At 41.2% G+C, this 13,415-nt stretch overlaps 1 protein-coding gene across 2 annotated transcripts; it reads right to left on the reverse strand.

Moving 5' to 3' along the window:
- Nucleotides 1-227: 227 nt before the first annotated feature.
- Nucleotides 228-12,121, reverse strand: znf831 (zinc finger protein 831). Of its 2 annotated transcripts, none has more exons than XM_018681495.2 (4): nt 11,655-12,121; nt 5,254-9,599; nt 4,262-4,545; nt 228-3,275 (listed from the first exon to the last, which is right to left on the reverse strand). In XM_018681495.2, the coding sequence occupies exons 2-4, from the start codon at nt 9,560-9,562 to the stop codon at nt 2,466-2,468; spliced, it is 5,403 nt and encodes a 1,800-aa protein (XP_018537011.1). In that variant the 5' UTR covers nt 9,563-9,599; nt 11,655-12,121; the 3' UTR covers nt 228-2,465. The 2 variants fall into 2 exon arrangements, with proteins under 2 accessions (XP_018537011.1, XP_018537010.1); XM_018681494.2 differs by lacking the exon at nt 11,655-12,121 and adding an exon at nt 11,190-11,373.
- Nucleotides 12,122-13,415: the final 1,294 nt, after the last annotated feature.

A 13,415-nucleotide genomic window follows, 5' to 3' on the forward strand; every position in this document is an offset into this window, starting at 1 on the left:
TGGCAAATAATCAGGCTCTTAGTAACAACCTAGCAACAGAAATGATTTTCTAGTCCCAGATTAGTGAACTCTGCCTACTGCACAAATAAATGCTTACTTTTATCAACCATGTTATAACAAAGATGCTGCTTTTTTTACTCACACAGATGTAGCTTCTGCAACTGCAAACATTTACATGAATTTTAAGTTATAGACCCACATAATTGACTAGTAAAGACCAGTAAAAATGGTTTTGAGTACAGTTTACCTGTTCTTTGTTTTATTGAACAATATGATGTGCAATAAATTTGAGCTGAATTAATTTGTTTTGGCAGTTATGCTTATAGGATGTGTACAATCTGTGACAAGAATGTAAAATTAAGACAATAAAAACAAATAACAATAATGTCATCATAAATCAGTTTGTAACTGTAACTGGCCTTGGCTTTTGTTTGTGCAGCACTATATACATCTAACACGTCAAATCAAACAGGCCAGCTCATTTAGCACTGCTGCACACATACACCTGTCAAGTCCAAAAAGTTTTATGACCACTAATGGGCTGAAGATTGACAAGCAAGTTAGTGTGAGTTATAGCGGTGGATTTATGTACACAGGTGTTGTCAGGGAAGGCTGGGGAGTGTTACAGAGTGCAATTTATGAGAGAGTGAGCATGGGAAGGTAGACACAAATGAAGTGTGTGTAAGCATGTATGAGCAGAACAGAAGTCACACAACATTTCTTAGGGGGTAGAAGCAATCTCATTAGTTGGTTAATAGAAGTAGAAAACACAATTCTTCTGTTAACACAAATGAAGCCAAGAAGCAATTGGCTTTGAGATTATAAAGTTATATATTTGCAAGAACACATAAGCAAGAAACTCACTTTCTTTTGAGGAAGTTTTAGTTGTGGAACCACATTACTTCACTTAGCAAGGTTGGATCAACCTAATGACACCACAGGTGCTGTGGGTAAATAGGGAAAGCCACAGGCACACATTAGTGAGGGGATGCAACAGTATAATGGGCTGACAATGAGTGCAGAGCAGAAACCTTTTGTGAAATGGGGGAATTCTTTTGATAGGCTAGGGAAACAACTTTATCTAAATAACCACACTGGCTTTTCAAACTAGCCTCCAAGATATTTAGCCAACATGCTGACCTTCTACAACAACATCATTGACATTTTTCATTTATATGTTAAAATTTTGGTCACATTATTATTATTATTCTGTACCTTTTTCGGCCCCTAAATAGTCCCACATGATTTGTGCTACAGACACCATTCAGGTATCAAAATGTTCAGCTTCTCCTAGACTTTTAGGGATGTTTTCAACTTTTTGATCCTATGCATGTATGATTTTGTATGAATTTTTCTATGAATTAATGAAAGGGATCCTATGGGAGCTTTCCCAATCCCAAGGTTCCCGGGTTGATCCCTGCTTCAGACACTGAAATTTCACTGCACTTTCTGCTGTAGAAACCATTCTGCTATGAAAATGTTTCACTTTTTAAGCTTTTTGCGGTTTTGCTTATTCAACTTTTTTTTTTTTTGACTGTTTATGCTTTTATGCTATTTTGCTATTTATAACAATTTTGCAACTACAAGTGGTTTTACTACCAGGCATTGCACTGTGGACTTCAGTGGCAAGCTCAGTAACATGGATTCCTACCAACCAATGGTCTCATGTTCAAGCCCTGACACAGACAAGTATCAAAAAACCCTCCCAAAAAGACTAATAATAATGGAGATCTTTTTTTTACGCTTTTTGCAATTTTGCAATTTTACTACCACTACAATTAATTTTAGCACCACCCCTAGTACCTTGTGGTCTTCAGTGGTGCAACTGGTAGAGCAGTTGCCTATTGTTCATGAGATTGCCAGTTTGAGTCCAGCAGTGGGCTGTTATAATTTTTAAAAAAATAATATCAATAATAATAACAATATTAATAAAGATTTGAAGAGCAATAGTGCTCATGCTTCCAGCATTCACAAGCATTTTCAGCAGGAAATGCATTTTATCTGGTTTTATATATTTTTCACTTTTAAATTCATGTTCAGAATTTGTGTCTGTGGGGCTTTTTTAACTTTGACTTATTTGTGTTAATATAAAATTTTAATTGGCTCTAACTGCCAGCTGTTTTGTGACTGCTTTGGTGACTTCTGTGGTTGTTTTCACCCTGTGTGAAATACTCCTGACAACCATTACAATCTGGAGTGTGACATAAGGATGAGTTTCCTGCTTGCTTATAATTACACTCAGTACAATATGACATGGAGGGGACATTAACTTGCACTTAAAATATCAAGAATGCACTGATAATTATTAACAGTTAATTATTAATTAATTAATTTTTTGTCTCATTTTGAGTTTACACATGTGGTTCTTGGCTCTGCCCACTGAGTTAACTCCTAACCAATCTTGCTTCTGAAAAATGTACAGCAAATAAAAGTTAAAATGGCATATGTGGATGTTCACATTTCCCCTAAAGCTCTATGATAAGCTTTCCTTCATCATCACTACTGCTGGTGTCTTCTGAGTAGTCCTGGCAGCTTTGAACAGGCCTCACTCCACTGGTCAGACACTCAGCTGGCTGATAGCCTTGAAGCTGACCAGTCAAGAAATAAGACTGGTATTTGTTGGTAATGTCAGGTCTCCCAGAGTTACTGGCCTGCATTGTGTTATCATCTAGTGTCTGATCCTTGATGTCCTGCTTAGGTTCTGGGTATGTAAAGGGCTTTGATGGCAGCCCAGTATTATTATCCAGCATATTGTTTTGGATGTTTCCTTTCCATCCAGTAGTAGCTCTGCTAACTTGAGGAGAATGAGAAACTTGGCAGTGATGTGTAATGGATGATGTTTTGACATCAGGTGAGAGACTTGTGCTTTTGTGTCTTCCTAATGTTAACTTAGTACAACAGCTTACTCCTGTGCTGGTGTTACCTGCAGTAGTATTTCCTTTCTGAATGCTTAGGGTCTGTTTTTGGTCTTGTTTTTGGTCCTGATATGAAACTGTAGTTTGCTGAGGGCTGGACTCAATTTGTGAAAAAGCATTTTGTGTTTCTGTTAATTGGGCCTGTGTTTTGATAAGCTTGCTTGAATTTGAGTCACATAAGATCTGTGTTTGTTGGTTATGGATGATGCTGATTTCCCAATGTTGTTGTGCGAAATAAAAGTTGTTCATTTTCAGGGGGGGCTGCGGAGAATTGGAAAGCGTCTGGGAAAGATGCTGAAGATGTTGCTCAGATAGCCAAGAGTTTTTAAAAGAATCTGCCTGGACTTTTCTGTCTTCTCCCTGTTAATAAAAGAAGAATATGAAGAGGAATATTAACATCATACATCACAATAATACAGCCATTGTCCTTCCTCTACTGAACATTCTCATTAGCTTCCTGCATTGCTCAAATACCTCAATGTTTATTGAGTCCAGTAAGTTATGAATCCTGGTAAAATCATTACAGGGAGCATATCAAATTGATGGTGCATTCAGTTCAGTTGTTTCACACTGGTATTTTTTCATTGGGTTGCTGATGATTTAAACATTGGCAAAAAGCTCATAAATCTTCATAACTGTTAGTAAGCTTAAGTAACATTTGTTTGTTTTTATACAGTTCATTTCAATATATAAATATGAAAGGAGTATGATTTTTGGTAAGATGTGATTATCCACAGTAAAAAAAAAGATCAATAGATATACATTATTATTTAATAAATTAATTATTTAATTTAATTTAATTGAATACTTTTTTAAATTAGAATTTTCACAATACATTTTTTCAAAATGTGTTATCATTGCTGTATTTTCAGATTGTAAAACCACAACTACGGACCAGATTTTTATTTATTTGAAAGGTAATTTGTTCTGTCAGAGGTCCTCTTTTGTACTTGTCTTATTCAAAGCTACTGTTTTAAGTGTGCTACTTTCTTATCATAACAAACCAAGATGTAATTATTGTGTGTGGTTTTTTTATGCAATAATATTGCAATTGCAAAACCTTCTATACATCTCATTTACATTAAATCATATTATATAGGGATATCTCTACAAGCATTAACCAAGGAAAATAGCCAAATCCAACCAAAATTCCTTACGAATAATTATGTAAAAATGTAAGTGTTATAGAGAATTTTAAATGCAGCATTTACTTGAATTTGCTTACAAGCCAGTCTTGCCTCATCCAGTACGGTGGACATGTTGACATATTATGATAAGTCACATGTTACATGTTACATCTTAGTTTCCTAAGTGAAGTATCAGATTTGACATTCATTTAGTCTCACCTCTGGTTTTGTTGTGTCTAGTAAAACTGTGTGCCTGCAGTTAGACTCATCGTTGCCCCATTGACCTGACTCCTGGTCTGTCTTGATTACTCCATTCTTCTTCTCTTCCATCGCTCTTCCATCACCCTGCCCATCCATTTGTTGGTGTTTTGTCTCTCTAGGCACTTGGTTCTGCTTTGGCCTCCAGTTTGTGCTGTGTGACAGCACAGGGGTACCTCCATGTCTGCATGTCTGCAGCTCCTTCTGGGCTGCACATCCAGCCAAGGAGACTCTCTCTATAAGCCCTGGGGAAGAAAAATTGTGATTGTACAGTCTTAATGCTTAGCTGTCAGTTTTAATGTGCCTGAAAACTAAGGTCTTCACCTTAGTTTTATAATACAATACAATTTATGTCACCCACATGTAAAAACTTCAACTGCTACTTACATTTTTGTTAGGATAAAAGTGCAACAAAATGTAATTGATTGAATTTACTGCCATCTTGTGGCAAAAAATGGTTTCTGTGGTTCAAAACTAAAGCATATAATGAAAGGCAAATATACTGAAGTGTGTTCATAAGTATTATATCAGACACATTTTTGTTGTGTTATCTCTACTCCAAATATTATAATGGAAACTAAGCAATGGCTCTGAGGTAATGAGCCTAAAAGGTTAATTTGAGTAATTCAAAACTCAACTGTGAAATACATGATAAGTTGGAGAGAAGTCAGGTGACTGACTTGACCACTCAAATACATCAAACTCATCTACTCTGAAAACCTGTGGTTGCCATGTCTGTACTGTATGCATAGGGTCATTGCTGTATTGTCCTAAATTAGGAGATCATATAAAACTACAGTAAACACCAATCACAATCACCATTAATGTTTTAGATTAAATGTAAAATGCAGTAGTATAGAGTCAAATCAATACACATAACATTACACACTCTGCACTTTAGATCCTATAGCTACAATATGAATGATTAAAATAATTTAAACAGTAATATATACCTGCAGTAGGACTAATAGGAATGCATGTGAGCACAGCTGGGATGTTGTTGGATCTTTCCACCTGGATGTTAGAGGACACTGAAGTTAACTGATCTAGTTGTTTTTCTGAGTGGGCTGAGCTGATTACATCTTGTGATACACTGAGAGCCATTTCCTGTGAAGGGTCAGAATTGTCCAAAGTTCCCACCCTGTCAAAGCCCCTGTTTGCATGTTTAGATGGATTCAGAGTCTCTGACAATGTAGGCTCTGAAGGATTACTGTAGTAAATGGATGCTTGTGGGTTCAACTGTCTTGGAGCCTTGTATTTATTGATGGCAAATGAAGAAACTGACCCAGAGAGTTCATCAGCACATGCACTGCCAGAAGCCTTACTGAACTTAACCCGCAAAGAGGAGCTTTCTCCACTTTCTAACCTTCTGCTTTTGTATGCAGAGGCTTCACCTTTGGCTTTTATTATGCCATCATTGCATGAGGAATGTTGATTTTTAAGTTTTTGCTGGCTTTCTTTGCCCAATAGCTCACTTCTTGTGCTATTCAGATTTACTGTTTTGGGAGAAAGACAGGTCATGCTGAGCTTGCGTTGGCCAGAGACTGTTTGTAAGACCAATCCTCCTTGGCTGACCTTCTTGTCCAGCAAATGTTGCTCCTCAGCACAATGGTTCAGCAAAAGGGCATGTTCCCTCTCTGAAGTTTGGCCTCTTCCTGATTGTACACCTTCAAGTGAAGCAGCAGTTGACATAACATCAGCTGCAGAGCTTAAGGTCTCTGTGGCTGTGTGTATACTGTATTTATATGGGCATAGCATTAAGCCTAAAGCTTCGGGAGGCTTAGATTCAGCTGATTCTGTAGCCTGACTGGAATTGCTATGTTCAGTCATGTGGATATTTGACTGTGCCTTCCCAAATTGGACAGAAAGTGGAGGTTTTATGTGCTCCGTGTTAAGTGTGGGTAAAAATTCACACTGGTCCAACTCCTTTCGATGTCCTGGCTGTTGATGGTCCCTTCCCTCATTGCAACTTTCCATGATGACAGAGATTTGAGTTTTATTCTGGATCATTTCTGGGGCCAGTGCTTCCATGTCACATCTCTGTGAGAGGCTGCTGCCTACTTGCCGCTCAATCTGTGGTTCAATGAGAGCCAGCTGCTCATCGGATATGAGCTGAAGGCAGATCTGGAGGTCTGCTGTGTGAACATGAAACACATTCTGAGCAGCTGGTTGCACCTGGTTAATGGGTATGATGTGACAAGGTATGTTTTTGGTGTTTGAGCCAGCATATGTTCTATTTACTGGATTTAATGCATACCCTTGTGAGAGAGCTGTAATAGCAGCAGCAGATGTCAGATTTTTTTCTGTGGTTATGGTAGGTATAGCCTGAAAGTTCGCAACCACAGGTGCAACAGGTCTGGGTAACTGCGTAAGCGCTGGGCATGCTGAAAATTTTGAGGGCTGTATTGAAGTGCTGCATAATTCTGTCTGATAGTCTTGTAGGCAGGTTGTGGTTGTGGTTGCTGCATATTGCCTGTGCACTACGGGTAGACTAGATGTTGCATTTTCATTTAATCTTGATGCTTCAGCTTGACATAGGGTTGTGGCTGTGCAAGGCAAGAGAAGCTGTGCAGAATTAAAAGCATTCATCCTTTTGATATCACAAGTCTGCATCAACAGCGAGGTAACAGGGTCACTACATTTCTTTTCGGCTGTGACTGAGGGTGAGGTCTGTTTCTCAGTTTGAGAAGATGACAGAGCACAGGTGAAAGTGTAGCCATCAGTTCCTGCCTGTGTATTCACAACAGGCGGTGAAGTATTTGAATCAGGTTCAGCAGAATTAGGTAACTTGAGCTGGTACTTGGGCAGGAAGCTGGTTTTGGCAGCAGAGGGGATGGAAGTGGCTGGCAATGTGTTAACAAATGGTGCATTTGCATTGATTATGGATGGTGAAAAGAGAGTTCCTTTGAGAGGAGTGTGTTTTTGATTTTTTTGAAGGTTGATGTAACTGAGATTTGTATCCTGCTGTGGTGCACTGCCAATGATAGAGGGAGGGGGATGAGTCAATGTGTTTGGGTCGGTCTCCATGTCCAGCGAACAACTTATTTTGTCATCAGTTCTCTGCTTTTTCCTATCAGAGGGAACATGGGCTCCACAGAACTGAGAGGTGGAATTGGCATGTTTTTCTTCATTAAGCAACCTCCCTGTCTCTGTGCTGATACTGTTTGTTGTATGGCTAACCAAGGATTCAGCTGAAAGTAATGGCACTACTGACAAAGACAAATTTCTCCTGAGTGGAGTCTTGAGAGAGCTGCATGATGAATGAAGCTGGCTTGTTCTTAGATTAAAATCCACAGCAGAGGCAAGGGTTAGCTTAGCAGGAGGGCAGCCTGAGTGGCACACTGTTGCACTGCTGCTTGTGATGTTTATTGTTGGGCTTGTTGTTGTTACTGTGTCCTTATTAACAGCTGACAACCTTTTTTGTTGACCCTGAACAACCTCGTGCTCCTGGTTCATACATTTCTTTCCTTTGATAACACTGTTATCAAGACCTTTCTCAGCATTATAGAGCTTCTTAAATGTCCCACCCCCGTACATGTACCACTTGTTGTAGGCAAACTTCTGTGCTTTCTTCCTCCGGAACTTTCTGTTGCTTGGCTCTCCACAAATGTCACTGCCATCCCCATCACAGCTGAGACTACTGGTGCATGCCTCCTCCACAGATGAATTCATGAAGAGACCGTCTGTTGCGTGGTTGCAGTCTACGGCTGTCTGCCGGACCAATGGGCGGTGGGTGGATGACTGCTGGTTCACAGGCTTGATCGCAAAACCTGTTGAATTGATCTGGCTCGAGCTTCTCCTGCGAACAAGAGTTACATAATCACTCTGATAAAAGGAGGATGAGCTGCTCTTCTCAGGCTGCAGGAGGGTAACACTGAAGGGGAAGGAGTTGCTGCGGGTTAAGGGGGCATGCTCCAAGGTGGTGGAGTGCTGAGTGGGCACAGAGCTGTACAATCCAGGCTTCCTGTGTCGCTGTAACCCAAAGTTCTGGGTCTTACTGATCCTCATGTCGAAGTGAAAAGAGTCCTTATATGTGTATGGCATAGGGAGGTCAATGCTACCCTGCTTTGACAAAACTGTCTTCCGCGGCCTTACATTCTCAAGCTGTTTGTCTTCTACAACAGCTGTATTGTCAGATATCAGCTTAGATATGCGCTCCTCCAGTGTCTTCTGCTCCTCCTCTCCTACAGTGTCTTTGGGCTCCTGTGCATCTTGGCATGGTTCTGAATGTGTGTGTCTGTTGGTGGTTTCATCAGGATGCTTTTTAGTAGATTCACTGAGAAAATCTATACTGTTGTCAGGTAAAACACTGCCAGGGCTTGGATAGTGGTCACTGCTCTCACTAAAGCCTGAGTCTGTGCTCTCATGGCTCTGTGATTTTCCTCTGGATACGGAGGTCTCCCACTGCTTGGAGAACAGAGTGGCCTCTTGTCTCTGAAGGGGAAGATGGCGACTAAGAGTTAAAGGAGGTGTTTCATTTTCCACCCTCAGTTTTCCCTCTTCTTGTATTACTTTTGCACTTTCATTTGATTCTGTTTTATGACATGCAGTGGTCAGCTCATTCTGTTCACTGAGAGACCCTTGTGTCTTGAAAGAGTATACCCTTATAGTATTGGCTGCACAGGTAATCTCAGCAGCAGGTAGTGTGGAGTCCTTCTCCATGCTGCCTGACTCCTCGCTGCACTCATCCAGAGATAAACTGGAGGTATGAGTCTCTCTGGAGCTGGACATGCTGTCTAGGCTGCCCAGGCTGCTCTGCTCTGACTCAGATGAGAGGCGGGCATGAGCCTGAGTACGTTTATGTTTGTAGAGATTGCTCTGGGTCTTAAAAGAAACTCCACAAATAGTGCAGGGATAAGGCCGCTCCCCTGTGTGGCATCGGAGATGCTTCTCGAGCACACTGGGCTTCATACAGTCCCGTCCACAGTGAGGACATACATACTTTCCTGTTGATTTGGGTCTGGCTGCAGGAGCAGCAGCTGCCAGACTCAGTCCCGGCGGAGACTGCAGTCCACCAGCAATATGGAGTGTCAGAAAGGGAAGTGTCTCCTTAGAGTAGAGTGGTGGCATGGCCAGATGGAGTGTAGTCGGTTCCTGGGCAGCTGCAGGAAGCTGTGGGTAGGGCTGCACTGGTAAAGCAGGCACTGTGTGGATGTAAACAGCCGTGAGTGGGGCCTGAATGTCCATCCTTTTCTCTGTCTGTGCTGCAACGGAGCTGATGTGCACTGGAGCACTCGCCAATCCAGGCCTGCCAGTCTCCATGGTAACTCTGCTGCTGTTGTGCCAGGTCTCTAATTACCTGTAAGATAAGAGCAGTTTGCATTAGACCCCTGCTTTGCCTTATATCAAAAGGGACAGATCTGTCAATTTGAGCAAGGATGTTTCTAGGCCTTGCTTTAAAAAAGAAATGAGACTTTATTCCTGGAGAATATTTTGTTATTGCACTGGTGGAACAGAGAAAATGAGCATAGCCATTAATAAATGTACCTAAGCAGTTAATGATGACAGATATGCAGTACCCTTTAGGACAGATGGCTAATAAAGCAATTAATCCAGCCTGGATTTTGCTTGGTAATAAAATCCAGGGAGATGTGTTGTGCAATTCTACAGCACCAAAACAAAAATACATCCAGATCTGCATGATTTTGTTGTGATGAGTATTAATCTGTGGATACAGAGTGCAGAGAAAAATTGAGGAATTTTAACCTCCACTGTTTGATCTCAAAAACACATAGTGTAGGAACGTAATTCTTTGGATATGTTTTGTATTCAGTCAGTGGAAATATACGAGACAAATACATGGAGAGGTATGTATAGAGAGGCAGGGGATGATGTAGGAGAGCGACTCAGGAGAGGGGTGAGGGAGTGAGATCAGATACTTATACATCAGAGGCTTTTATCTCCCCAAATGAAATGTGCCTGCTGACATTAGCTGTTGCTTCTGTCACTAGTCTGCTACAATTATATAGCATACCCTTGATTTCCACAGTAGCATGTGGCAGCTTTGTCTCATGACAGATTGTCATATTTGTGCAGTAATCTAATCAAAGTGTAAAGCCACCTACATGAAAAGATAAATAGCTTCATACTAGGGCAAGCAAATTTCATTTCCTGTTACTGTGATGCTGCTTCTACATGTACAATAATTTTGCATAATTCACCCACAGAATTACAGTTGGCAAGGAGCACACTCTTTGTTAGTTGTACAGCATGATCACGCCCACATAAGATACTTTTTGTGGTGCTGTTATAACTAGGAAAGTTTGTTTCTGTTCATATTCAAATGAGTTCTCTATGAAAACAAGAAGCACTGTGTGAGTACATCTACATTTTTAAAAACATTTTTTACTTTGAAACTTAGATCTACCCTCTTACTGTTATGTGCTTTCACTTCCTCACAGCTATGTAAATATAACACACTGTTATATGCTGGAACTCCATGCAGAAATAACTATAGTGCTGACCTTTGAAATATTAAGACGGATGTTTTTGTCTACAAGCACTTGTAGTTAAATTAAAATTGCATTCAAGTGTCCTGTGTGGAATGGCTTTAAAAAGAGGTCAAATTGTACTGAAAAACAGCTTTGATAAGAACAGACAACAGCATCAAAATGTAAACAGAAAGGAAGACTTTCTAGATTTTTTAGATTTCGTGTAACACAATGAGAAATTAAGATGTCCTGTTTTATCTCATCTACTCTATTAATCTCATTTCCAACAACTGACTTTACAAAGAGTATATTTGAAAAGAGGAAATATCTGATGGTGTTGCCATCACACAATGTAGGTAAGAATAACACAAGAAACCAGAACATGTCGTAACTAGGCCAAAACTCAAGGGTAACAGTTAAGAAAAACAGAAACTATAAAAGATGATCAAGTCACTTACCGTCTTGCTCTACACTTGAATCAGTAACAATTATCCAGCTTAGAGAATCTTCTACCCTGAACAGCCCCATCCTCAGTATACCTGCTCTTCTCAATCTGTTTTGTCATCCACGCTGTGTGGTTCTCTCCAATCTGATTTTCTCTTACAGCTCTTTGACATGAACTGTTTCTTGTCACAAGGAAGCGGAACAAATGCAAATGAGACAGAAGATGCACTATGAAAGTGGTGAGGCAGAGAGGAGGAGAGTGAGAGAAGGAGGGCTGGCTGGGGGGAGGGGGGGTGTGGCTGTTAAACAAAGACTTCCGGAGGACAAGTTGAAAACATAGATTTCACAGCGATCAGCAGGAGTGGAAGAGCACAGAGGCCCCAAGCACAGATGGAAGGACTGTGGCCAAATACAAAGTGTTGTGCAGAGGATAAAGCAGCTGCTTGGCAGAGGAAGTGGAGCGACAGAGGCAAGCTTACCTTCAAAAGTCGTGTTGGCTGAATTACTGACTTTACCATCAACAGTTTGAGGCAGTACCTAAGTTCTGGCTCACTTATATATTCGCTTCCCCACCTACCTGTTTCCTCCCACACACTACATTTCATACACCCACATAGACAAGGGCACAGCAAAGCTAATGTTGATGTGGCTGCTTGGCTGCACGTGTGCTGCTCTCACTCTCTCAGGCAGAGAACAAATGGATAATGTGAGTGGCTGGAATGTACTACCCACCTCCAACCACAGCCCCCATTACAGTATGTATCATTTTACAGGGGCACACCAGTTCACACTACATATACTTATTGTAATACAGTTGCCTTTTTAAAAAAAAATCTGAATGTCTCATTTATATTCGTTTTTTGTTGTTGTTGTTGTTGTTGTTGTTGTTGTTTTTTGTTTTGTTTTTTGTTTTGTTTTTTGCTGTTTTTACATGGCTAGTTTTGATGACACATTTTCTTTCATTGTGCAGTGTCAATAAAATAATACAAAATCATCATCATCATTTTCTTCCACATATCCGGGGTCGGGTTGCTGTGGCAACAGGCTAAACAGGGTATACCAGACATCCCTCTCCCTGCAATGTTTTCCAGCTCCTCCTGCGGGATTTCAAGACATGAGATATATAATCTCTCCAGCGAGTTCTGGGTCCAACCCAGGTTCTCCTCCCAGTTATGCATGCCCGGAAAACCTCCCAATAAAGCTAGAAGACATACTAACCAGATGCCCGAACCACCTGAACTTATTCCTTTCGACGCGTAGGGGCAGCGGCTCTGTTCCAAGCTCCCTCCAGATGTCCGCGCCCCGCACCTAATCTCTGAGACTGAGCCCAGACGGCCTGCGGAGGAAACTAATTTCAGCCGCTTGTTCTTCTTTCGGTCACTACCCAGATTTCGTTGCCACAGATGAGGGTTGAAACGTTTGCTTTGGTTTGCGGCTCAGCTCCCTCTTCACCACAATGGTTCGATACTGCATTATTGCTGATGCCGCATCAATCTGCCTGTCTCTCGCTCCATCATACCCTTACTAATGAACAAGACCCCAAGATACTTGAATTCCCTCACTTGGAACAGCAACTCTCCCTCCATGTGGAGAGAGAAATGCACTGTTTTCCAGCTGAGAACCATGGCCTCGGACTTGGAGGTGCTGACCCACATGTCAGCCACTTCGCATTCGGCTGCAAACTGCCCTGGCTGAAGGTCATGGTCTGATGGAGCCAACAGAACAACATTGTCTGCAAAAAATAGAGACGCGATTCTGAGGTCCCCAAACCAGGCACACTCTTCACCTTGGCTGCGCCTTGAGATCCTCTCCATAAATATCACGAACAGAATCAGGGACAAGGGACAGCCTTGGCGGAGTCCAACACCCACCCTATTTTCATACCCCCTACCCCTTCCCCTCACTTTCTCAGGGTGGGTGGCAGATGGCCGCCCTGAGTCCGGTTCTGCTCGGTTTCGGTTTCTGCCTCTTAAAAGGAAGTTTTTCCTTGCCACTGTCGCCTAGTGATTGCTCATGGTGGGAACTGTTGGGTCTCTCTCTGTAATTATAATAATCTAAAGAGTACGGTCTACACCTGCTTTCTATGAAAAGTGCCTTGAAATAACTTATGTTGTGATTCGGCAGTATATAAATAAAACTGAATCAACTTACACTGGATCATTTGATCCATTGTTAATATACTTCTCAACCATATGTACTCTGGAGTCCCTCGAGTCGCATTTAACGCATTTGTGCAGAAA

The sequence above is a fragment of the Lates calcarifer genome, linkage group LG12, assembly GCF_001640805.2.
Source record: "Lates calcarifer isolate ASB-BC8 linkage group LG12, TLL_Latcal_v3, whole genome shotgun sequence".
In the NCBI taxonomy this organism is placed as follows: Eukaryota; Metazoa; Chordata; class Actinopteri; family Centropomidae; genus Lates; species Lates calcarifer.

Bases quoted from the DNA above. Each gene is read 5' to 3' on its own strand.
- znf831 (XM_018681495.2), bottom strand. From the start codon at position 9,562: ATGGAGACTGGCAGGCCTGGATTGGCGAGTGCTCCAGTGCACATCAGC. The intron at 4,546-5,253 runs GTATATATTACT...TTTCTTCCCCAG, and splicing joins TCCTATTAGTCCTACTGCAG to GGCTTATAGAGAGAGTCTCC. The intron at 3,276-4,261 runs GTGAGACTAAAT...TTTTATTAACAG, and splicing joins TAGACACAACAAAACCAGAG to GGAGAAGACAGAAAAGTCCA.